The sequence below is a fragment of the Aulonocara sp. 'chitande type north' Nkhata Bay genome, linkage group LG7, assembly GCF_057382095.1.
Source record: "Aulonocara sp. 'chitande type north' Nkhata Bay isolate Kocher_YH1m ecotype deep benthic linkage group LG7, A_spYH_male_GT1.1, whole genome shotgun sequence".
NCBI lineage: Eukaryota > Metazoa > Chordata > Actinopteri > Cichliformes > Cichlidae > Aulonocara > Aulonocara sp. 'chitande type north' Nkhata Bay.
The window spans coordinates 18636991-18663596 of NC_141350.1; the positions used below are offsets into that span (position 1 = coordinate 18636991).

Genomic DNA, 26606 nt, shown 5'->3' on the forward strand with positions numbered 1-26606 from the left:
GAAACAGGAGGCAAATGATGAGGTGAATTAATCATCGTGATGAAGCACACACAGAAGCAAATCCAACATAATATGCTTTTAAATTATCAAAAGACCAATGCTAGTGAAAATTATAATTATCAAGGTAAATTTAGTTCTGCCCTGTAAAATACTGTGGCTTAGAAATGATACCAATTAGTGGAAGAGGAATCACCCCACAAGTGCAGTTAGCACCTCAGAGGCTGTTTCTGTGCCAGCAATATTGGATTAACAGGAATCTTCACACGTCTCCCTCTGCTATGTCCTCTGCCTCTCGCTTGTATTACTGTAGATATGCCGCAAAACTGTAACACACTACAGTGCTCAATTCAAAGGAAGGGGGCGGCTTAAAGTTACAATAGATCCTTAATCTGTGAGGTATTCAGCCCATTTTAAAAACACCATCAATATAGTATCATACAAACATTTAGCTAAGTAGCTCAAGGTAATGGCTGGAGCTGACCTTCTCTTTTTCTTTTTTTCTTTTTCAAAAAAACAAAAACAAAAAACCCCACACACATATTATCAGAAATGCTAGTGAAAAAGAAAACCTCCCCTGCGTTTATCCTGCTGCCTTTCAAGACTATTTTCTCCCGTCCTATTACCACAGCCACCTTGTGACTCCTTGTGCCACAAACCTCCACTGTCGTCTAAATACATATAAAAGAGCTGTTTTGGTGCATTCAGTGATTTACCTCTTTCATTACACAAGGCCACTTTAGTTCATTCAGAAACAACTCCACAACTACATTTGTGATTTTCTCAGTAAATCAGCTTATGCCTAGAGAGTTTATGCAGTGGTGCAAATCTGGCAAGCTCAGAGGAAATTGTTGCAATGCTGCCACTTTTGCAAGTCAACTCCATTTATGGTATACAGTATGCTACATCTCATGAATTAATAGGCCAATCTTTATATCTGTCTGTCTGTTCTTCACCCTTCTCGACATCTGTTCACCCACTGTGCTTGAAACTTGATGCATAAGGACTCTGGTATTGATGGTGCTCTGATGGGTTTGGATTCACTTGGATGAGCAGTTGAAATAATGCAGTTTAGAAATAAGCCTCCAGTGACTGACATTTATATAACATATGAAGTAACATTAGTGATTACGTGTCTAAATTTAGACTGACTGATGTTTCATAAGAGTCTAAATCTGTGCTAGCTGCAAGCTGAGAGTCTTTACTGTGAGCTAAATGTTAAAGTCATAATGCCAAAATGATCCAAGCTGCATGATATTTAGCAGGTATAATAGTCTCACATTACTATCATCTCATGTAATGTTAATTAGCATTTGCCATTTAGCACTAAAAACAAACTACAGCTGAGGTTGATAGGAATGTCAATATTTTTTAAGTACTTCTTATTGTGTTAGCCCAAATTAGTTGAAATATTCTTTCTGAGCTGACTGTAGTTCAAGAGGAAAAGTCACTGGAACACCCAAGTTTTTCCAAATTATCCTGTGGGGTACAGTAATGTCTGTGCAGTCTCTCAAGCAACCGGCATCATTTCACTCAGACAAGCAAATCCCAGACTGCTGGTGGTATTATTAGAGAAGTTAGAGGGATCACCAAAGCCATCCATCATCCTAGAATCATAAATGTCTTTGTAAAACTTGATAGTGATCTATTTGAAGTGTACCAACTGACTCTGACATCCTCAGAGTCCTGGTCCCAGTGAAGCTAAAAAGAAAGCTTTGAAAATCTAGATGTATCCAGCATTGTTCAGTGTTTGGAGGTTTGATTTTGCACAGTTTTAAAGGACTGCAAACTCTCTGTAAGCAGGCATTATCGGTCCGAGCTCACAGCTGACAATTTGATGATGCGTGTGCAGTATAATTACATTAATGAGGAATGTCTTGGAGTTCAGGAGGTTGGAGAACTGGTTGAGAGACTGAATCACGGTGGCCTTGCGAGCCTCTGGTATATCTAGCTTCCCTGTGATCATCACATCATTGGCACCGTCCTTAGAGGGCAGGAAGAAGACTCGGTCTGTGTACGTCTTGTAGTCCAGGAAAGGGATTCGTCCCTCATTCAGGTCATTGGTGTGGTCCTCCATCTCAATCATTAGGTCTGCGAGAAAGAAACAAAAAACACCACATGGTTTCTTTTTAATAAGCAACTCTTGTCACTTTCACACTGCTCGTCTGACTCAATTACGATGCTGCAAGAGGCAGAAAATGGAGAGCATTGCCAGGAAAATGATTTCAACAGTGAAATATTGTTTTCTATTAATGTTACTGCAAAACTGCTTCTAATAATGATGATAAGATGACATTGAGTGGGAGAATTTATGCATTTAATCAGAGCTATGAACCAATTCATTACTTTACAGCTTCTTAGAAACACGGATCCTTAGAGGGACATTAGCAATATTGTGACGCTTCTGCACAGCTGCACAGCTTATACCTGTGAATTCCTTCTTGCAGCGGTCTCGTACACTCTCCTCCAGGTTCTCAAGCTGGTGTTTCACCTTCTCATACTCCCTCTCTGCCTGCTGACTCTTCCTCCTGAAAAGATTAAACACACACACAAAGAAAACGCATCATGAAAATAAGGTCAAACAGATGAATGTTAACTTGTTGCAAAGAGGTTCTTTTCTTTTGGCCATTAACTTAGCTGCAAGGTATCTATTAGTTCTTATTACGCAGTCGCTGTTGGTGCGCTCCTAATAATTTCTTATGAATATGAACATATTTCTTGGAACAGACACAAACAAACAAAGTCGTTTTTTAAAAAAAACAAACAAACTAGCAAACACAATGCAGAAAAAGCTGGGACTGACTGGAGAAGTATCTATACTCTTAAAAAAACACAATCAATTGTGTGTTCCTGCTGCATAAAGTTAACCTAAAATAGCTCAATTCACCTGTAGCAGTAGACAGAGATAGTGATGATGAGCAGCATGGGCACAATGACAGCAGGGATGATGATGTAGAGCGGGAAATCATTCTTCGTCTCGTATTGCACCGAGTCGACCACCCACTCCCCTTTCCCAAACTTGATCTGTAGAAAGAAAAAATCTTATTATTTGCACAAGCTCTCCACATTTTAGCCAAAGTCAAAAGCAAAGACCGGACGATACCGGGGAGGAAGTAGAAAGATTAAATCTAAATGTGAATAGTTTAGATTCCAACCGTCAACTCGGCTAAAGCAGCTCTAGGACCTTAAAAGTATTTTTAAAGTATGTATGTTCAGGTTGGTAGGGTTGCATAAAGAGGATAATTACATAAACGTACCAAGTCTGACACTTTATCAACAGCAGCAGATACCAATATAGAAAAAGCTGGATTACAGTGGGGCAAAAAAGTATTTAGTCAGCCACCGATTGTGCAAGTTCCCCCACTTAAAATGATGACAGAGGTCAGTAATTTGCACCAGAGGTACACTTCAACTGTGAGAGACAGAATGTGAAAAAAAAATCCATGAATCCACATGGTAGGATTTGTAAAGAATTTATTCGTAAATCAGGGTGGAAAATAAGTATTTGGTCAATAACAAAAATACAACTCAATACTTTGTAACATAACCTTTGTTGGCAATAACAGAGGTCAAACGTTTACTATAGGTCTTTACCAGGTTTGCACACACAGTAGCTGGTATTTTGGCCCATTCCTGCATGCAGATCTTCTCGAGAGCAGTGATGTTTTGGGGCTGTCGCCGAGCAACACGGACTTTCAACTCCCGCCACAGATTTTCTATGGGGTTGAGGTCTGGAGACTGGCTAGGCCACTCCAGGACTTTCAAATGCTTCTTACGGAGCCATTCCGTTGTTGCCTGGGCGGTGTGTTTTGGATCATTGTCATGTTGGAAGACCCAGCCTCGTTTCATCTTCAAAGTTCTCACTGATTGAAGGAGGTTTTGGCTCAAAATCTCACGATACATGGCCCCATTCATTCTGTCCTTAACACGGATCAGTCGTCCTGTCCCCTTGGCAGAAAAACAGCCCCATAGCATGATGTTTCCACCCCCATGCTTCACAGTAGGTATGGTGTTCTTGGGATGCAACTCAGTATTCTTCTTCCTCCAAACACGACGAGTTGAGTTTATACCAAAAAGTTCTACTTTGGTTTCATCTGACCACATGACATTCTCCCAATCCTCTGCTGTATCATCCATGTGCTCTCTGGCAAACTTCAGACGGGCCTGGACGTGCACTGGCTTCAGCAGCGGAACACGTCTGGCACTGCGGGATTTGATTCCCTGCCGTTGTAGTGTGTTACTGATGGTGACCTTTGTTACTTTGGTCCCAGCTCTCTGCAGGTCATTCACCAGGTCCCCCCGTGTGGTTCTGGGATCTTTGCTCACCGTTCTCATGATCATTTTGACCCCACGGGATGAGATCTTGCGTGGAGCCCCAGATCGAGGGAGATTATCAGTGGTCTTGTATGTCTTCCATTTTCTGATGATTGCTCCCACAGTTGATTTTTTCACACCAAGCTGCTTGCCTATTGTAGATTCACTCTTCCCAGTCTGGTGCAGGTCTACAATACTTTTCCTGGTGTCCTTCGAAAGCTCTTTGGTCTTGGCCATGGCGGAGTTTGGAGTCTGACTGTTTGAGGCTGTGGACAGGTGTCTTTTATACAGATGATGAGTTCAAACAGGTGCCATTCATACAGGTAACGAGTGGGGGACAGAAAAGCTTCTTACAGAAGACGTTACAGGTCTGTGAGAGCCAGAGATTTTCCTTGTTTGAGGTGACCAAATACTTTTTTTCCACCCTAATTTACGAATAAATTCTTTACAAATCCTACCATGTGAATTCATGGATTTTTTTTTCACATTCTGTCTCTCACAGTTGAAGTGTACCTCTGGTGCAAATTACTGACCTCTGTCATCATTTTAAGTGGGGGAACTTGCACAATCGGTGGCTGACTAAATACTTTTTTGCCCCACTGTATAGTCTAGCGGTGTCACTTCTTTAAGCAGTCGCTGACATATAACAATAAGAATTACCCAGGGAGAGGTATGGTATTCATCATAGTTGTGGCTTACCTATAATTACAGGCAATTATAGAGCCTGTAGCTACATGAAAATTGTTCAACCAGTGGAAAAAAAATTGGATCTCAAATTGTATAGACGATTTGCCGGGAGAAGAACAGTAAAGGTTCATGATGCATGCATGCTCTCATCTTCAAGTCTGTGTATGGATCTGCAATGGTCCATTTACTCAAGTACTTTGCTGAAGTACACAGTTGAGGTACATGTACAAGGGATAAAGACCATGGGCACGAAAGATTTCTTTGCTCAGTTTTAATGCTGTATTTTACTCCACTATCCATTACCGTAATCTAATAGCCTGAGTAGTACCCAGTGTCCTCTGCGTTCATTCGTATCATTTCCTTATTTATTACAAACCAGACAATATAATTTTTTTAAAAAGAAAGAAAAGAGCCTACTAATTTGTCTATGATTCAAATAAATGGCTAAAAAGAAGCTTGCTTGTGTGTAACGCATGACATAGAGCAGTATAATTATAATAAACGATTACATAGAATCCAAAAGGAGCCTTTATCCATTACAGACCATTATTTTGAGTACTTAAAGTTCATTCTTGAGATATCTTTAAAACTTTAACATACTAAGATTTTGAGGCGAGTACTTTTATTTATGAAGCAGTGATCTTACAGTGTTGCATTAAAACGTTCACTGAAATAAGTGATCATCAGTCAGGACTCATCTGTTACTGTTAGTGTGCTCTGACCATTAGCTCCAGATTCTCCGACCCCGTCTCTCTGTGCTGATGTTTGGAGCGAGTAGGAGCACGAGGCGTGGTGGAAGGTGGTTCCAAGAACAGCTTATCATCCTGAAGGGTGTTGACCACACACTGAACGTCGCCTACGAAGGCTTGTGCTTCTTTAGTTGTCATCGCTTTGGAGAATCCCCGACCCTGCAGGGGGAAGAGTGAATGCGAGGCTCTAAGGGCAGTGACTGAAGTACATGGGAGAGAAATTAATTAGACAGATCCTACGATGAGCACTGAAAACATTATCGGCAGCATTTTATGAGTAATGGGTAGGAAGTGTGCTGTACGACAGCTCCTTACTGCTCCAATATGAGCTAAAAGTAATTAAAAAGATAAAGATTGGAGTTATTGTAAGCACCTCACTCTCAGTAATTTCTTGAGATTTTGCAGCACACTTGTGGATCTACAGACATTTAATTATTCTAATATCGGCTGGAAGAAGGTGAAACCAGCTTAAATTAATCAGCGCCTGAGTAACTGAAAAGGTTTTACATGTTTTGCATATGACTTTCCCCACAAGTGAGTTTATCAACAGAAACTTTGAGGTGGTATACTCTGGGAGCTCAAAACAGCCATAAAAATAAGCTATAAGAAAAATCGATTCATTTTCTGGCTCAGGCTTCTCAGTCGTTTTTGTTTGTTGCATATCTTTGCCTTTTGTGACAATGCTCTATTGCACTTGTCAAACAAAACAAGCAATGTGAAAGTGTCACCTTGGACTTTTTAAAAAGAAGAAGTGGCACCCTTGAGAGGTAAAAATAATGCTACAAAACACGTGAGAAAATAAATCCATGATGATGAAAAGATTAAAAGTGAAAGAAACCGGGTTTTTATTTACTAGCTCATCTACATACTGTCTGATATCGAGAGCACAAAGTGTCAGATTAGCTATCGTAAAGATGAACATTCGTTATACTGTGGCTAAAACAATAATGTGTAGTCGTGGGTAGACTTGGAGGGCTTTTCAACCATTTGGCTTAACACCACTTAAAACTTAAGGTTATGTATATAACCCCGGTTCTCTGAGTAGCATGAGTGAGTGTCTCACTATGGGAACGCCTCCTGCGTGACCTCATCAGAAGCTCAAATACCATTACGCCAGCCCTTACAGGCTGGCTAGGTGACGCCCATGTCAGGAGGGGCCAGTGCCTCCCTATATAATAGGCTGACATAGCGTCAGATGTCATTCAAAACAAGCCCATCTCTTCCTCGCTTCCATAGCAAGGAGGGCGGTCTGGTGAGACACTCACTCATGCTACTCAGAGAACCGGGGTTATATACATAACCTTAAGTTCTCTTTCATAGCATTCGTTTCGTGTCTCACTATGGGAGAAATACTGACTCCCGGATTGCCAGACATGCCTGTTAAGAAGACAACTGTCCCCAACAGCACTTCACAGGGGAGAGGCCCCCACCCGGGAAGAACCTGCACTGAGGACTGAATGTGCTAGGTTAGGTGCTGTCACATCTAACCTGTAAAACCTAGCAAATGTATGAGGCGAGGTCCAGCATGCAGCTGCACACACCTCCTGAATAGAAACTCCCCCAAAGAGAGCCCATGAGGTTGCCAGACCTCTAGTGGAATGCGCACGTAAGCCAGCAGGGGGCTGAAGGCCCCCGCTAGTATAGGCCAAGGCAATTGCTCCCACTATCCAATGGGAGAGGCGCTGTTTAGACACAGGCTTTCCCATATGCGGTTTAGCCCAGGACACAAACAGCTGGTCACTTTGTCTGACACTCTGGGTTCGGTCCATGTAAATGCGCAGGGCACGGACTGGACACAAGGTATGCAGCCGCTGTTGCTCCTCTGAGGAGAAAGGCGGTGGGCAAAAGGCCGGCAGTTCTATAGGGGAACATGCGCCGACAACCTTCGGGACAAAGGCAGGGTTGAGCCGCATACAGACCCTCGTATTATCCGAGGAGAACTGAATGCATGACTGATGCACCGAGAGAGCGTGGATCTCTCCCACACGTTTAGCAGAAGCTAAAGCAATTAAAAGAGCAGTCTTCAAGGACAGAAATTTTAACCCAACCTGTTCCAGGGGTTCAAATGGGCAACAGGAGAGCGCAGCCAATACTGTGGGAAGGTCCCACGATGGAGCCAATGGCCTAGACGAAGGCAATTTACGGCGTGCACCCTTCATGAAACGGCATATTAAGGGATGCTGGCCAACAGTCTTTCCCTCAAAACCAATATGGCAGGCTGAAATTGCTGCCAAATACACATTGATGGTGGAGAAGGCTTTACCCTTATCAATCAGGGCCTGAAGAAATGACAGAATCACAGCCACCGAGCACTGAAAAGAGATGGCCTGTGATTCTAAGCACCAGCTTTCAAACACACGCCACTTGTGCTCATATAGCGTCCGAGTAGACGATGCTCTAGAACACTGAATAGTGTCGATAACACTATGAGGGAGCCCCACCGTGTTCAGGTTAAACCACTCACGGGCCAAGCCCATAGAGCTAGCCTCTCTGGGTGGGGGTGGAATATCTCCCCCTGTGCCTGAGACAGGAGGTCTCTGCGTAGTGGTAACGGCCAAGGGGGGCCGCACAGCTGCTGAAAAATCTCCGCCAGCCAGTGTTTCCCTGGCCAGTGCGGGGCTATCAGGACCATATAGTGACTTCTCTCCCTCACTCTGGCCAGAGTTGGAGAAATGAGGGCCACTGGGGGAAAAGCATAGAGGAGGGTTCTCGGCCACTCGTGAGCTAGAGCATCCACCCCGAGTGGAGCTCTCTGATCGTGCAGCGAGTAAAACAGGGGACACTGAGCATTCTCCCTGGATACTAGAGAAGAAGCCATCAGACCGAGCAGCCTCTGGCACTGTTTGAGGGTCACTGTGTTGCCTCTGCGAAAAAGTGCAAGGGATGACTGTATGGCCGCAGTTCTCTCCGGGGACAGAAAAGCCCTCACCCGAAGGGAGTCTAGGCTGAGCCCTATGAAAGTAATGCATTGAGTTGGCGTCAATGTGCTCTTTTCCACGTTTATCTGGAAACCCAAACTCTCCAGATGGTGTATGAGAGCATTTGTGTGACAAGTCGCTCCCTGGCGGGTTGGGGCTGCCACCAGCCAATCGTCGATGTACGTGGCCACCCGAATGCCCTTTTTCCTGAGCGGGGCCACTGCTGCCTCGGTGCATTTCACAAACACCCTTGGGCTCAGTGAGAGACCAAAAGGCAGGACTACAAACTCGTATGCCATCCCCTGGAAAGCAAATCTCAGATACTTTCGGTGTGGGGGATATATGGGGATGTGGAAATAAGCATCCCTCATGTCGATTGATGTGAACCAGTCGCCCGCTCGTACAAACCGTAGCAGCGAGGCATGCGTCAACATCCTGAACTTGTATGTCCTCAAATGCCGGTTCAGGGCACGGAGATCCAGAATGGCTCTCATCCCCCTCCCCCCTTTCTTTGGCACAAGGAAATACCTTGAATAAAATCCGCTGTGCATTTCCTCAGGAGGGACAACTCTTATAGCTCCTTTGTCTCTCAAGGTGGAAATTTCCTCCAGGAGAAAACTGGCAGACTCGCCCGGAGCACGAGAGTAAACAATTTCTTTGAATTGTGGTGGAGCGACACTGAATTGCAGCCTGTAGCCCTTTTTCAATGTCCTCAGCACCCATGCTGACTGAGTGCAGGTGGCCCAGCTCTTCATGTGGAGAGACAGAGCGCTCACTGGCCACTCCACCGAATATGGCGTTTTGGCGCCCCCTTGTGGTCGCAGCGCGAAACACACGCCATTTCGGCGTCCCGTCACCTCTGTCACAGGCGAGCGAGGTGACGGGCTCATCTGCATCATCACAGCTGTGGAAACGCGAGTCTCCACGGGCGGCGTTATGGCAGACGGTGCTCCGTTTTTCAGCATGTTTGATTTTCTCATGTGTTTTGCAACACTCGACAGCGCCCTCGGCAAATTGCCTGGATGCGCGTGTCGGGGCTTTTTTAATACAGAATGCATGAGGGAAGTGCTCGTGTGGAACATGTCCCGTTGAACTTGCTCTGGAACGGAGCTGGGAGGCGGCAGGGCGGCCCATGAAGGGGGGAAACTGGGTTCGCTCCCGCCTAGAGGAGAGGCTGTCAGGCCGGCCGCTTCTTCCTCCTCACGATCGCGGCAGCGGGGGGAGGAGGAGGGGCCGCTTGAGGTCTGGCCTGGGGAGACTGCTTCCGAGTCCATGGATTCTTAGTGGCCCCGGCAGCCTGGGGGGCTGCCTGCGTCTTAGGCACTTTGGGAATCCTGAAAGCGGGGACCGGGCGAGACGCTGCCTGCGCGAATGACTGGCGCGGCGCTGCTGGGGTGGCGTGCTGGGCCCTCCTCGGCAGGCAGAGTTTCAGAGCCTCATCATCTGTGAATCCCAGGAAGGCGGCAGGTCCTGATGGAATACATGGAAAGGTTCTCAGAGCATGTGCTGACGAACTGACCGGAGTCTTCACTAAAATCTTCAACCTTTCCCTGTCATCAAACACCGTCCCGCCCTGCCTCAAAACCTCCACCATCATCCCCATCGCCAAGAAGACAGCTGTGGCCAGCCCAAATGACTACAGGCCTGTTGCACTTACGCCTGTAGTGATGAAGTGCTTTGAGAGACTGGTCTGTCAGCACATCAGGGCCGGTCTGCCTCCCACTCTGGACCCCCACCAATTTGCCTACAGGAAAAATCGTTCCACCGAGGACGCTATCACCATAGCGCTCCACACTGCGCTGAGTCACCTGGAGCACCGAGGAAGCTATGTGAGAATGCTCTTTCTGGACTTCAGCTCAGCATTCAATCATATCATCCCGGAGATCCTGGTCCAGAAACTGTCTCACCTGGGACTCTCCACCCCCATCTGCCTCTGGATCAAGGACTTCCTGACAAATAGACCACAGTCTGTCAGACTCGGCCCCCCACCGGTCCAGCACCATCACACTCAGCACCGGGTCTCCACAAGGATGTGTTTTGAGTCCCCTCCTGTTTACGCTCTACACATCCGACTGCTCCCCTACCCATCTCTCAAACACCATCATAAAGTTCGCGGATGACACCACAGTGGTTGGACTCATCTCAAGGGGGGAGGAGTCGGACTACAGAGATGAGGTCAACAGACTGACTGAGTGGTGTTCAGTTAACAACCTCCAACTGAACACCACGAAAACTAAAGAACTTATCTTGGACTTCAGGAAGGGCAGAGCAGACCCGGCCCCACTTTACATTCACGGGAGCTGTGTGGAGAGGGTACACTCCATGAGGTTTCTGGGCGTGCAGATATCTGATGACCTCTCCTGGACTGCAAATACTACAGCGGTGGTTAAAAAGGCCCAGCAGCGTCTCCACTTTCTGAGAGTGCTCAGGAGGAACAACCTGGAGGAGAGGCTGCTGGTGACATTTTACAGAGCCACCATAGAGAGCATCCTAACGTACGGCATAACAACATGGTATGCAGGGTGCTCAGCTGCAGACAGGAAAGTACTGCAGAGGGTCATCAACACAGCCCAGAAGATCACTGGCTGCTCTCTGCCCAGCCTGGAGGTCACTGCAAACTCTCGGTACCTCAGCAGAGCTGGCAATATCATCAAGGACCACTCTCACCCCAGCAACCAACTGTTTGAACTATTACCGTCAGGCCGACGGTACAGGTCACATAAAACCAGGACAAACAGATTCAGGGATAGCTTCTTTCCCAGAGCTATCACCGTAGTAAATAAGCACAAAAACAATTGAACCTATTCCATACCGTCACTGTCATTATATTATGCTGCTATTCATACTGTCATTATATTAATGCTGCTATCCTGTATATATTGTACATACTATTGTTTGAGTACTTACGATTGTTTTTTTTGTACTTTTTATATTTTACATTTATATTTATTATTGAAACTTGCACCAAGGGAGTGGCACTCCAATTTCGTTGTACTCTGTACAATGACAATAAAGGCTATTCTATTCTATCTCTCTTTTTCTCCTCACATCTCTTCTGCATGGATGTAACAGCCGCACCGAAGAGACCGTGAGGGACGACAGGGGTGTCGAGGAGTTCCTCTTTTTCCTTAGTCGTCAGGTTGGTGAGCCCGAGCCAGCGTGCTCGCTCCTGAAGAACCATGAGGCCCATGGCTCTCCCAGTAGCCTGTATGGCTACCTTGTGGAGGCGGAGGACGTGGTCAGTTATAACGCAGATTTCATCCCACACTGTGGTATCTGTGTTAGCTGTCATGTCCTCTTCTAGCTCAGCTTGGTAAGCCATTAGCATAGAAGAGGCGTTGTGGGCTCTTACTGACAGAGCCGCTGCCTTGTAGCACTTATCTGTAAGGCTAGACAGGAAGCGGTCTGTTTTGGAGGGGAGAGATGGGGCCGATGAGGACAGAGACGTCTTCGGGTGAAGATGGCTCGCCACCAACGGCTCCACTTGTGGCATCCGGCGGAGGCCGATAGACTCCATCCCCTCACAATCCAGCAGGGAGCTCCCCTTGATGGGGTGTTTCTCGCTGTAAGGTTTTGCTTTCCACGTCACCGCTATCTCATCGAGTAGCTCAGGAAAAACAGGCAACACATGCTTCCCCGTCTTTTTCGCCTTCGGCAATTTCTTACCGTCAAAACGAGACTTTACAACCTCTGTTTGTATGGCGGGCCACAGGATGTTGAGCCTAGCGGCTGCGCGCTTGCACATGTCCTGCATGTCGAGATCCAGGGGAGACGGCGGTGTCGGTTTTTCAACCTCGCCGGTAGCCGAGGGCTTTGCAGCCCAGCTGATGCTAGCCAAGGAGGTGGAATCGTCCTCCTCGTTAGCATCTCCTCCCCAGGTGACTTCAGCATCGCGGAAAAACACACGATCTCCGTGTGCCTCCAGCGACGGGAAAGCGGTCGCGATGGGCTGAGGGTCTGCCTCTGCCCAGCTCGGCCCTGGCGTTGCGGCCAAATCATCGGGCATCTCAGTTTCTCCTTGCGCCGCAGCAGCCTCACACAGCAAAGGGTCGCCGCCCGACAGGTTAGCCCGGCGAGCTAGCCTGCGGCGGAGTAGTTTGCGTGGGACAGCCGCGCAGTGGATACAGTCGTGTGCAGGTGTCAGGGCAGCCTGAGCGTGAGATAAGCCCAGGCATGCCGCACACACGGGGTGTGTATCCCAGGCAGAAATCTTCTTGCCGCAAGGACAAAGTTTTGCAACTTCGTTGGCCGTCGTAGCCATGGTTAGCTAGAGGGTTGCGCACGTTAGCGAGACTGACACTGAGTGCGGAGAATATTGCTATTCCTCGCTAGCGTGGGGTGAAAAGTGTTGCTACTTTTCTACAGGTATTGCTACCTAATGTGTAAAACCGCTAGCGTCGAAGGGTATTGCTACCTGATGGTGAAGCTAGGGGTACCTTTATTAGCAGAGTGTTGCTACTTCGCTTTCGGAAAGTATTGCTACTTCCCTGGGTGAAAGTATTGCTACTTGGCACCCGCACTAGCCACAGAACAGTATTGCTACTGCTTGTATGCTAGTGGACAACTGAAAGCTGGGAACAAAGCGCCCGGCGACCGAGTTGTTCACTCGAATCTGTGGACAGTTTAGCTTTAGCACCCAACAGCACAGTTGTCTACAGGCTTCTGTGAGAAGCGAGAAGAGGTTTTTGAATGACATCTGACGCTATGTCAGCCTATTATATAGGGAGGCACTGGCCCCTCCTGACATGGGCGTCACCTAGCCAGCCTGTAAGGGCTGGCGTAATGGTATTTGAGCTTCTGATGAGGTCACGCAGGAGGCGTTCCCATAGTGAGACACGAAACGAATGCTATGAAAGAGAACAAAGCTTTGTTTAATTGGGGCCCCTGCCCAAAAAACACTGCATGATTTCAGATAAGTGTTACGAAACTACTTTTTGTGTAAACACTTGCACGTGCGTTTTCTGGTGTTAATCTTTTTGTGACCCTGCAGTGTTTGTCATAAAACAGTTTTACAGCATTACACTAAAAGCGTGTTTATTATATCATAAAATGAACATTTTTTAAAAAAAATCTTTTTTGCTTCCAAGCCAAAGCGTTCACTGAGCTCAAATGACAAATGTGCAGCAAATGCAACTCAGCATCTTTTCCATTTTTATCCTCAAGTCAGATAATAAGACAGTTTGTCTTAATTAGGACACACAGCAGACACCGACTCTTCAGGGAAAAAAGGGAAAACATAGTACTGCAACTGCATTAAAGTGACCTCATGGTTGTACTCACAGTAACGATAATCATGCTGTTCGCAGTGATAATCTTGTTTTGTAGATTATTGAAGCTGGGGTTAGGGTGGTAGTGAAAGGGCTTCAGCTCCTTCTCCCAGTTGTCCAGCTTGATGACTGTTTTCAAGTGCTGGTTTAAGGAGCCGTTTACTGTTGGAGACTGAAACTGGATGACTGTGTCGTTCTTCTCATGGGCAAGCTGAGTTGGATAGAAGGACAGTAAAGCGTTTTACAAATACAAGCATGACAAAAAATGCAGGAAATTACAGCATGGAAAATATGGAGCAGCACTAAAAATAATAATGCAAACACTGGGCGTTACTGGAGTGAATATAATACATGGTAATAGACTGTGGGGGGGAAGAAAAAGCTTGTTTTGGTACAATGGGGAAGGTAAAATGATGTGCGTCTTTTCAGTCATTCTATTAAAATCTCAATCTTCAATCATAGAATGAGGCCTCTGATGAATCATAACTCACACTGAGTCACTCCTCCACTGCCTTTCTATGCTTGTTTGTGATTAACTGGACTGATGGTGATATTTCTGTCACTCTCATTGTTTCGACACTACGTGCATGACAGCTAAACTCCACGGTTCTACAAGTAGGTAAAGTTTTCCAACAGAACAAAGCAAAGGCGTCAAAATGTCATTATTAACACATAACAGAAAGACTGAGAACACACATTTTAAGTTTTCAGACATAATAGTACCGGTAATTCCTATGTTTTGGTATCTAGTGTGCAGTGTAACAATGTACAATATCCTGTGATTGGGACTCACCCTCTTTCTAAACATGTCAATAGGTGGTTAGGAAACATCTGGACTGTAATCAGGGTGTCATTGTAAATTCAAGTGCCAAACTTCAGAAAATAAGGCTAATAATTAAGTTAATAAAAGGTGTTAATTTGATATTTGTTATTTTTTCTGAAATATTTTGTCTTTTAAATAGTGATTCACACAGGGCTAAAATTGGTTTAGAAGTAGAATACAATAGAAATACGTGTAAAACTACCAATTTTAGACACACTCACACCTTTCCGCAGGGACCGGGTTCTCTAATGCTTATTGTGAGCAGCTGAAAGAAGAAGCACGTCACAGAAGTCTCTGGCATAATATCAAAACCAGAATTTCTTCAAATTCTCCCCTTCACCTTTTAAAAATCTTGCAAATTGCCCATTTGAAGGCATTTTGAATGTATATTTACACTCACTACTATAACATGCCAAATCTGTCCGTATACTCCTCCTACACAATCAGGATTCAGCATCCACATGTGGCACACAGCTACATGTTATCTGGATTAGATTTGACAACATTATGTTGCCTAGCAGCCACCTACAATCAAACTGCAAATGACCAACTTTTTGCATATATGCAAATATAAAACTTCATAAAAGCATTGTATCATTTTCATTTGACAGCAGTAGCATCTAATTTGCATCCACTTAATTTGACTATTATGGCATCTATTATGACAACATTACATTGCCTGGCAACCACCTGACCTGAACTACAATTACATTTATATAGTAGAGGAAAAGTAAAGAACTCCAGGGGACCCACAAAAATAGTTTACTCTATTTAGAGACTGTATCAAAAATTTAATGTTGAATAAATCACTGCATTAATGTACCTGAAACAATGAGATCTGAAGGTATGTGAATTAGTCCAGTCTTCAAAATAACTTTTGAATGTTATTAACATTATATAGATTTCTATTTGATGGAACAAATATAAATCCATACCAATCTTTCACTACACATTTAACATCGTGGGAAGGTGTCTGGCTGACTGTAGCACACTTTTGTTTTTTAGACAATGGAGGTCCCATAATCATACATACACATAAATGCATTTTGCTGTATATAAACATTAAATCAGTCCCATATTTATCTTCTAGATAAACAAGTTCTACCAACCCCTTTTTAAAGGAACTTTTCTCAGTGTGATTAGGTACATCACTTTGCCAACAGCACAAACAATACTGTACCATAGGTATGTGCTGGAACTTTAACATGATCCATCCATTAAAACGTTATTTTTGTTGCTTCCATTAGGTGTGCAACAGTCACATTTGGTATAAGTAAACATTTCGAAGCAACTATTTAGTAGGCTTTTCTGCGGTCCAATCAACTGCGATTTAGAAGTCTATAAAAATCCATCTAGGTTGTAACTACAAACATATGCTGCACAGACTCAAGGACTCACAGGAAGTTTAAAATCCAAAATAAGAACTAGTTGGTCTTTACAGAGAATAAAACCACACACAATAAATAAAGTTCAGGTCAGCAACTTGACCTAGAAATCTACATGTTTTTAAATATATGTCAGCAGCCATAATGGGTCCTCATATTTGGGTCTGGCTCAGAGATGGACTTAAACCAAGAGAAGCTTGTGAGGCTGACCAACCAAGGTCTTTGAGATAACACTTTACATCTACTGCTAGTTTGTGGCAGCCAGAAAATTATTTTTCTGTCCCTTGGTAGCAGGGCCAGGGGACTTCGCTGGGACGGGAGTAAAATCTTGAAGAGTGAAACAGGCACATAATCTTCAGTAACCCTGATTCTGGTTTAAAATCATTTCCTTTAAATTAAATGAACAAAACTGCTACTTCTTAAGACTGCCCAGTACACTGGAGGGCAGACGGTGGCAAGCTGTGTGCAGGTCCTTAAAGTTCCCTGGCACAGTCAGTCCTACCTGATTGAGCTGGACGAGGGCCATAGTTACATTCTGGGTGAGGGTGAAACATTGGTGGTAATATCTGCAATCCTACAGGTTTTAGGGATTTATGGCTCAGGAAGTGACATGAAGTATTATAAAATCTCACTGATCAGTGGCAGCAAGGAGGAGTGGACATGTGTGTTTTGTTTATTGTTGTGTGTTCGTTTAATTGCAATGCTTCACAGAGTTTGAATGAATCAAAACTAGAGTTGGGGTTCATGAGAAGTGGGGGAATTGAAGAGTGGTGGTACTGTGAGAGAGGGAAAACATGGGAGAAAAAGCAACATTTAGGAGAAAGGGTGAGAAGATCTAAGATAATGACTGTCAGAGATGCATCAGTGCATTGACTCAGATGAAGATACGGAAAATGAACAGGAACCTCTGAAGCCGACCAGTTGCCTCCCTGGACCTTCATGATTGCAGTCTGGATTATGTCAAATCCGGAGCCGGTTACCACAATGTTCCTCCCTCCACTAAAACACACAAACAAACATATCTATTCACACCAAAAACACAGGAAAATACATATTAATCAAATGTATTCCCAGCCAAACAAAGACGAGAGCACAAGCTCACAGGACGACAGACAGTTCTTAAAATGCACCTGGGGTAATTTTCACTGGAGATGAAAACAAACTGTCGTCTGTTGTTTTAGTCAGTGTACCTAATCGTGTGTCAGAATTGCAGCAGAAAAAGCAAGGGAACCATCAAATGCATCAATTTTCAGCAATTATCAAGCAGTTTGTTACAACACCAAAAGCAGCAATGGTTCAGCCAGTTTCAGCCAATCACTATTAAATGCACGCACGCACACTCAGCAACTCTTGGAGGAAAAAATCCTAGATCCTAGTTTTAAACACAAGAAGTTTAATGACATTATTAAGGTTTCCCAAAGCTTCAGACAGAAATCTGCAGGGCAAAGAACAAGGCAGGTAAGTTTCTAAGTGTTCAGTTTTCTACATACAGAACAATCCTATTTGCCTGTGTCACTAATGCCAACTTAGAAGCTTTTTTCTTTTTATTTTAAAGCACATATTCAAAAGTAAAAGTCAGCCTGTGTCTTATTCTCTTATTTTTGGCCATCAAGACAGTAATCAGAATGGCATTTTCACACTTCTGAGGTTTACAGGTTGGGGAAATTTGGACTCGCAAAATAACAGAGTTAGTCAAGTCAGAGAGGGAGAGTTTCTTATCCAACTATGAATTTTTGATCATACCTACTCAGTAAGACCATATGTATGTACAGAATGCATTTAGTACTTGGTCATATTGGTCTTATTAGGTAGATATTTCAGATACTTCAGAGTGAATATGAAAAGTAGATCCTTGGAACTCCCTTCAGCAAAAAAAAAAAGAAAAAAAAAAGGTAAAAATACAACATGTAACAAACAGAGTGAATGTCACAAACACCATGACTGCATACTGCTGTGTTAAACTGACCAGACAAAGCTTGCTTTGGGCTGGTGATCCTGCACAGTGGGGTTTTCAACAAACCGAAAGCTAGCCGGGATGCTTTTTGTGGTTCTCTTTCCATACTTCATTACGACGTCGAGAGGGTCAGAGGGCACTTTATCCACGCGGTATTCTCCTGTCCTGCAGGTGATATTTTCTCCAAAGTGCTCCCTGCCAAGACAAGGACATAGCTCAGTACTCGCTGTCTGAAGGAGTGGGGGTGGCACAAGGTCACTGTGCAGTGGAAGCCAACATGGCAGCAGGCTGACAGCTTGTTAAAATCTGTCTTTGCTGCTTCTCTTGCTCGTTATTTTTCCGTTACCTCTGCCTAAAATGTCACCGCGAATCGGTTTTGACAGAGCACTGGTGGTCACAACAGTACAGGAAAATTGTAAGAGAAAAAACTCCCTCCTCATTGTGACACTAAAGTTTAGGTCAATTCAATTTTTTGCTTCAAGAATATACACATATATTAAAAAAAATCAATTTATGGACTTCAAAATGTGCGCAAAGCAGAATTTGCATAGAATTAAATGTCTGAATAACAAGTAGCTCTATTAACTAAAGAGGCTGAATTGAAAAAGTTTGGTCTGAATGAGAATTATTGAAAAAAAGAAATCCTTACACACTGCAGTTCACCCCTCCGATGGTAACCTGGACATCTTCCTTACTGCCAGCATTCAGAAATAGTCCAGAGATTGTAATGAGGGTTCCCCCTGCTTTAGGACCTCTATTTGGCATCACCTCCTCAGGCATCGGGTCCTAATGAAGGGGAGAGGGTGTCACCAAATGCCACCTTAATACACACTCATATTTCAAGTACACACTAACTACTGGCAGATGCTGGCACACACTAGAATAACACACACAGATACAGCTCCATGTCAGAAATATTGCTTCTCAGCCTGATCTAACCCGACCCACTCTTTCAGAAACATTCAGACACACAAACTCCCACAAGCACCACATCTGCCTCAATTTGCTGAGCAAACAGTTAGGAGGAGCACTCCCCTGTGGGGAAGCTTTAGCAGAGCCAGAGATATGAAAAGCCAGTTAAATAGCTACGCTGTAGCCTCTTAGAGTATTAAAGTGACAAAGGGAACGGCTGCACAGCATCTGGTTAAAGAGGAATGCCTGCACATTTTGACTTACTGTACAGTAAATTACCACAGCAATGTGCATCTAGGTGCCTAATTTACTGTTACATTTAGCATGTTTGGTCAGTCTTCTTAACTGTCATGCCCTTGGTATGTTTTGATAAGAGTTTCTCTGGAGCTAATAAATGGAAAACATAAAACAGTCCATAAAACAACAAAATCAGCTGAAAGCTTTTGGATGAGTTTAATTTCTCAATAAAAAGTTGTACAACTCAACAGAGGACGTGCAGCTGAGGACAGTGTATACGTGTGTGTTTGTGAGTGTGTTTGTGTGTATATGCATTTACCCTGTAGGTGAAGGAAACAGAGGAGGTTCCTTTCTTCCCTCCATTCACCTCGATCTCAACCTGTCCCCAGTCAGCTTTATCAGCAGGTCCAATCTCACACACAACTCTGATCAGAACAGAAAAAATAAATTAATAAATAAACAAAAATAAATGCTGGGACTTGACCTGGAAACTCAAAACTGGGTAAAGAATTATTTACTATTTACATATTAAGGCAAGTTTCAACTGTTTTATGATGGTAATGTCCACTATACTGCTAACAAGTCATATTTTTTAAAATGACTTTTTTTGTAGTGAGAAACAGAATTTTACGCTTTCGGTTCGGTACGCATATGTATCGAACAATACAAAATTTGTAATTTATTTTATCAACTTTCCTTCTGACGATGCTGTCTGTGTTGAGCGCTCAGTGAATCTGCGTTCGACTACTCCGCCTAGGCTGCACTGTCGAGCGCAGATCCACTGACACAGACAGCATCGTCAGAAGGAAGAGCGCAGGGCAAGCTAGCGAGACAGAAGTTAAGCTCTCCTTGCAACATGGCAAATTGAACCTCCCCCACCCTCATTCAGATCTGGCGTTTGGAATTATTTTGGTTTTCATGTGATCAAAGGAGCTTGCAAAGAAAAGCGTCTGGACTTCTTTAAGTTGCTTGAAGACGTTTCACCTCTCATCCGAGAAGCTTCTTCAGTTCTAAGGTCAAATGGTGGAGAGTCCCAGATATAAACCTAGTGGGAGGGACCCCCCACAGAGGGACAAAAGGACCCCCTGATGATCCTCTAATCGCCTGAGCCAAGGTGGGAAACTGGGCGTGGGTCCCAATCAGCCAGAGTTTCGGGTGTGTTCATTGTGAAACCTGGCCCCACCTTATCATGCGAATTCCTGAGGTCAGATGGCCCAGGATGTGAGTGGGCGTTAAGGCGTCTGGGAAGGGATCTCAAAACTGGATTATAGATGGCAGAGAGTTGGTGTCGTAAACCCCCGCCTCTGTTCAAAGATGGTCGCTCACAGTGGACATAGATGGCTTCTTTTCACTCCTCTTTCAAACCATCTGTCCTCTCTGTCCAAAATGTGAACATTGGCATCCTCGAAAGAGTGTCCTTTATCCTTAAGATGCAGATGGACTGCTGAGTCTTGTCCTGTGGAGGTGGCTCTTCTGTGTTGTGCCATGCGCTTGTGAAGTGGCTGTTTGGTCTCTCCAATGTAGAGGTCTGAGCATTCCTCGCTGCACTGTACAGCATACACCACATTGTTAAGTTTGTGTTTTGGCGTTTTGTCTTTCGGGTGAACCAGTTTCTGTCTGAGCGTGTTGCTGGGTCTGAAATACACTGGGATGTCATGCTTGGAGAAAACTCTCCTGAGTTTCTCTGATATGCCGGCTACATAGGGGATGACAATGTTGTTGCGTCTGTCCTCCCTCGCTGGTGTCTGATCTTCTTTTCTGTGCCTCTTTGCTGACTTTAAGAACGCCCATTTAGGATAGCCGCACGTTTTGAGTGCTTCCTTTACATGTGTGTGTTCCTTCTTTTTCCCTTCAGGCTTAGAGGGAACATGTTCTGCCCGGTGGTGTAGGGTCCTGATTACTCCAAGTTTGTGTTCCAAAGGGTGATGGGAGTCAAAGAGGAGGTACTGGTCCGTGTGTGTGGGCTTCCGGTAAACTTCGATGTTGAGTTTGCCGTTCTCTTCAATGTGCACAGCGCAGTCCAGGAAAGGCAGACAGTTGTCCTTTGTGTCTTCCCTGGTGAACTTGATGTTCTTATCCACAGCGTTAATGTGCGCAGTGAAGGATTCCACTTCTTGTGTCTTGGAATCTTGTCTTGGAAAGAAGTCCAGACGCTTTTCTTTGCAAGCTCCTTTGACTACGATGACCTGGATGACTGAGAACCTTCACAGACGTTTTCATGTGATGTATGACCCTGAAGGTAAGCGCGTCATGGACTAAAGTAAAACAGTATGTTGGATGTGCCACGCAATGCTCAATTACATGGGTGGGAACTAGTGTGTTAGCTCAGTTAGCTCGTTAACATGTTGGCCGTCTAGCCCCATGCAGGGGTAGCTCGTTAACGGAGATTTGCCGTGTTGTGGCGTTAACGTCATTTCAACGAGATTAACGCTGACAGCACTAGTGGGAACACAACGAATATGACTGCACATTTACGCCGACATCATTCTAGTGCAAAGACAAGTGGAAGCAGACAAAAACAACAAGCATGCATGCTACAAACTTTACCCGAGTCATTTAGACAGCCGTTAGCACATGATTCTCCTTATGGGGACCTGATATGTTTAATATTGTGGCGAGCTCAGACAAGGTGGAGACGGAGGTATCGTTTGGTCTTGCTTCCCGTGAGCTAGCCAGGGAGCACAGCCGTTTATTGACATCTGCAGAAGAACACTGCGCTAGCTAACTGCTCAGCGTGGCAACGAACCGAACGATCCAAGATCACGCGAAATCGTCAACAATCAAATCCAGCTAACTTACTTAGCGAGGTACGGCGGGGGAAAAGTCACTCGGGTCAGAACATGGGGTGCCACCATCATCCCACTTCTGACACCAATGTGGCGAGCTCAGACAACGAGGAGACGGAAGTGTCGTTTGGTCTTGCTTCCCGTGAGCTAGCCAGGGAGCACAGCCGTTTATTGACATCTGCAGAAGAACACTGCCGCTAAGTAACTGCTCAGCGCGGCAACCGCACAGCAACAACAACAACAACAACACACAGGGCGCCCTCTGACCCCGGAAGGACACACCGTCGCAGCGAGAGGGCGTCACCCGTCACTATGGCAGCATAAACAAAACATAACTGTACAAACAGAACCCCGAACAGCCCTGACCCGCTACAATATGCTGCTGAGAATATAGCCCAGAAGAAGCGTATAGTATAGCTTTTATTTCGGAAAGAGCCATTTCTCTGTAATAAACTCTCTTTTCCAAAGATGAGTGTTTCCTCAATCAGATACAGGTGTTACCGCGCCAGATCCGCGGCCCCGAACCATAGTAAGGAAACCTCTGGCAGTTACTTGAAGGTTCCGTAACTGACTCGTAGCCGGCAACAGCTTACTATACAGGTCAACTCCGCTAGCAAAAAGATCGAAGGAGGCGTAGGAAACTGCTTCACCGAACTTTATTTCTTCTCTAAGGCACGAACACCGCGTACAATGGGCTGAAACAGTTTACTCACAGCGAGCATCGCCGACACAACTCTGGCTGTCGAGGGAGTTATTATATTCCTTTTATTTATTTTCTTTTCGTCTCTTCTGTAGCTAACCGTTACTTTCCCCCTTCTCCGCTCTCTCTCTTCACACACACACCAGGCAGTCCCGCTACACACATCCCGAATACATTTCCCATCAGGCTTCATCCTTAAAGGGCCATGCCTGTAACACAGGTCTTGCAAAATCGCTAGCCCGACGTCCCGGGGCTAGCGATTTTTCCAGTCGGGCTACCAAAATCTATCTCTGCCCTGTCCGTCGGGCTATTGTAGGAAGGAAAAATATATGTCAATGCTTTTGCATTCTTTCGGAAATGTAGCTGGGTAATTATGTCACTGGCATCGGTGAGCCACTGTCAATATGTGACATATTAAAATCGCGTTTGAATTTGCGCTTGTTTTTTGCTTTCACTTTGCAAATGTCCAGGTGCCTTCTTTTGGCGCACCGGCTGACCGGCCGGGGAAAAGTCACTCGGGTCAGAACATGGGGTGCCACTATCATCCCACTTCTGACACCAATGTGGCGAGCTCAGACAACGAGGAGACGGAGGTGTCGTTTGGTCTTGCTAGCCAGGGAGCACAGCCGTTTATTGACATCTGCAGAAGAACACTGCCGCTAGCTAACTGCTCAGCGCAGCAACCACACAGCAACAACAACAACAACACCAACACACAGGGCGCCCTCTGACCCTGGAAGGACACACCGTCGCAGCGAGAGGGCGTCACCCGTCACTATGGCAACATAAACAAAACATAACTGTACAAACAGAACCCCGAACAGCCCTGACCCGCTACAATATGCTGCTGAGAATATAGCCCAGAAGAAGCGTATAGTATAGCTTTTATTTTGGAAAGAGCCATTTCTCTGTAATAAACTCTCTTTTCCAAAGATGAGTGATTCCTCAATCAGATACAGGGCTTGCAAAATCGCTAGCCCGACGTCCCGGGGCTAGCGATTTTTCCAGTCGGGCTACCAAAATCTATCTCTGCCCTGCCCGTCGGGCTATTGTAGGAAGGAAAAATATATGTCAATGCTTTTGCATTCTTTCAGAAATGTAGCTGGGTAATTATGTCATTGGCATCGGTGAGCCACTGTCAATATGTGACATATTGAAATCGCGTTTGAATTTGCGCTTGTTTTTTTGCTTTCACTTTGCAATCGCACGAACTGTGTATAGAGAGTGACAGCACTGATTGATGAGTGATGATAATTTGCGCACCAATTCCTCTGACATCATCTTATCAATCGTTAGCTTACTATGCAAACATGACAAGTGAAATCTCCTGCAGCAAGCTTAAACATGTGAGAGGTTGATCACGCAGAGAATTGCTGACCGTTATGTGTGTAAAAGCAGCAGGATATATATTTTAGTTCTGCTGAGCCAAATAAGACAGGTCAGGGTGAAGAAGTGACAGCCAAAGAAAAGCTTACCACAAAACGGAAAAGTTATGACAAATCAGACTATAAGGCAAAAAGAAAGTGCAGCTTTATGGTTTCTTGGACAAAATAATTTCTGTGGCTGCAATATGACGAGCTATATAACCGGGGCTGCACATAAGTGGTCCGCAGGTGCGCATTCTCTGTCAAAAACAAAAAAAAACAAAAAAAAAAAAAAACGCGCACAAGATATGAAGTTGCAACGCGTGCTTGCATACATAAGATTTTCTGGAGGAGGACAGACATTTGTTTAAAACTCTTAAAGATGTCGAAGAAGCTCCTTTAAGCAATTACTTTAGTGTTCCTCTACCTCCAAAGAAATGTCAGAAGGAGTCCGAACCACAAAAGAAGCGCATATTCTCGGAAAAGTGGTTGCAGGAGGTGAGCTGGTTTCAAACAAATGATGAAAGCACAGAGATGTGGTGCGGAATGTGCCGTGAAAATCCCACTCTAGCGGACAAAAACAGTGCTTTTTATATGGACGCAAACGTGCGTTGCAACTTCTTATCTGGTGCGCGTCTTTTATTTTGACAGCGAATGCGCACATGCGGACCACTTATGTGCACCCGTGTAAATAACATAATGTTCTGCCGGGTGTGTTGTTGGTTTTCTCTCGATTTCTGAGTCGACAAGCGCCTTTGTTACTGGGACCAGTCATTTTAAGAAAGGCCCCCATTAGAAATGCAAGAAATGCATTATTGCTCAGTCTGCAATATCTTTCCCAGAACAAACACCAATTGCAAATAACATACTAAAAATAAACCTGAAAAATCTGTTTAGAACAGCGTACTATGTTGCAAAGAGTGAACTACCACTGGCAAAATTTAGCAGTCTTTGCAAACTTCAAAAAGCAAATGGCCTCGATCTTGGTTCCACATGCCTCTTACCCGTGACTTCAGTGGAAATTTCAAATTCAGGATCTGACACAGACGGATTCATGTCCTACACAGTTCTTACAAGTTCATAGAAATTTCTGTTCAATTAGAACCAAGTATTTGAGTTGATGATTGTAATTTTTATACAATGTTGTAATTTGTTTTTCAACAATTTTTTGATTAATGTTTTGTTTCCTTTACAATATTATACTTTAATGTATAATATTGTAAAGGAAACAAAACAGGAAACAAAACATCAATCAAAAAATTGCTCTCTTTTTTATTCGGGCCACTTACATTTATTTTGGGCTACCAAAAACTGAAGAGTCCCTGCCCGAAGGGCTACCAGGGATTTTGAAATTTTGAGAGCCCTGAGATATATTTATTTTTTAAATTACTTTTGTTTCAGCGACATTAAATTTAAAAACTGTACTTTTGAGTTAAAATATATATTTATAATTTTAATAAATGACAAATTAAAAAGGCATGAACATTTTTTTGTATCGAAAAAATATCGAACCGTGACACCAAAGTATCGAACCGAACCGAACCGTGAATTTTGTGTATCGTTGCACCCCTAATAAATTCATTTGTTTTCTTGTAACTCGTACTTGTTATTTCAAAGTTTGTGTTAAGCGCAGGAGCTTCATTGATGATTCTGTTATTTTCAAGTTTTCTTCTTTTTTAAATTTTTCTAATTCCTCTGATAATAATGTTGAGCTCCTTGCTGCCACCATTAATGAACACTACCTTGCCATTCTCAGTCAGGTCACTCCTTACAAAACTGGTAATAACTCTGAACTTGTGGCCTTGGACATTCCTTTTAAAAAGCAGAGTAGCTGTGGAAGTCCATGGGTTGGGTGGTCCATGGTAAATATTTCAGAGAATTTCTTCACTTTTATAATAAGGCAATAAAAAAGCTAGATCCTCTTATTTTAATAATAAACTGTAATAGAATAATCCAAGGGTATTATTTGAAACCGTCAACAGCACCTTTGCATGTTCTGTTACTTTCTGATTGTGATTGTTTTTTCAGTCATTTTGTAAATAAGATGATGGTCCTGAACTTCAAAAGCTCCTCGGGTTCCTCCGCCTGTAACAATGGTGCTCAGTGTCCTGAATCATTTACTTCTTGACTAGATGACTTGACTGCAGTAAAAGGCAAGATGAAACCCTCATCATGCTCATGGTGACCATACAGTTAGTTCCTCCTTCTGTCCTGTCTGGGACTCTCACAAGCATTGGTCCATCATTGCTTCATTAATAGCTCATTGAGGTAATCCTACTTTAAACATGCTGTTGTAACTTCTTTACAGAATAAGTCCAATTTTGATGCCAGCTCTATTGGTAATTTTGAATGATTAAAATGATTTTAGAAAGCCAGTTCAAATCTTTACTATGCAAATGACAGATTTTTGACCCTTTTCAGTCTGGCTTTCAAAAGCAGCACACCACTGGACCCCTATCTTTATCCATAAAGGTCTTTCAGTGGATTCTGCTGCAGGGGTTTGTTCTGTAATC

At 44.2% G+C, this 26606-nt stretch overlaps 2 protein-coding genes across 3 annotated transcripts in view; both read right to left on the reverse strand.

Moving 5' to 3' along the window:
- plxnb2b (plexin b2b) overlaps positions 1-26606 on the reverse strand; it is a 144318-nt gene that overhangs the window by 16747 nt on the left and 100965 nt on the right. For both annotated transcript variants that reach the window (XM_086299213.1, XM_086299214.1), the window contains 9 exons: positions 19563-19668; positions 18744-18880; positions 18107-18289; positions 17046-17139; positions 13946-14143; positions 5721-5906; positions 2885-3021; positions 2425-2525; positions 1859-2088 (listed from right to left, as the gene is read on the reverse strand). In XM_086299213.1, the coding sequence (XP_086155339.1) occupies positions 1859-2088; positions 2425-2525; positions 2885-3021; positions 5721-5906; positions 13946-14143; positions 17046-17139; positions 18107-18289; positions 18744-18880; positions 19563-19668 (1372 nt within the window). The remainder of the gene's footprint in view (positions 1-1858; positions 2089-2424; positions 2526-2884; positions 3022-5720; positions 5907-13945; positions 14144-17045; positions 17140-18106; positions 18290-18743; positions 18881-19562; positions 19669-26606) is intronic.
- On the reverse strand, positions 9812-12792 carry LOC147324986 (uncharacterized). Its single transcript, XM_086299215.1, has 2 exons — positions 11698-12792; positions 9812-10110 (listed from the first exon to the last, which is right to left on the reverse strand). Exons 1-2 carry the CDS (start codon positions 12669-12671, stop codon positions 9843-9845), a joined length of 1242 nt encoding a protein of 413 aa, XP_086155341.1. The 5' UTR covers positions 12672-12792; the 3' UTR covers positions 9812-9842.

Bases quoted from the DNA above. Each gene is read 5' to 3' on its own strand.
- LOC147324986 (XM_086299215.1), bottom strand. From the start codon at position 12,671: ATGCCCGATGATTTGGCCGCAACGCCAGGGCCGAGCTGGGCAGAGGCA. The intron at 10,111-11,697 runs AGATAGAATAGA...CCTGGGATTCAC, and splicing joins AGATGTGAGGAGAAAAAGAG to AGATGATGAGGCTCTGAAAC.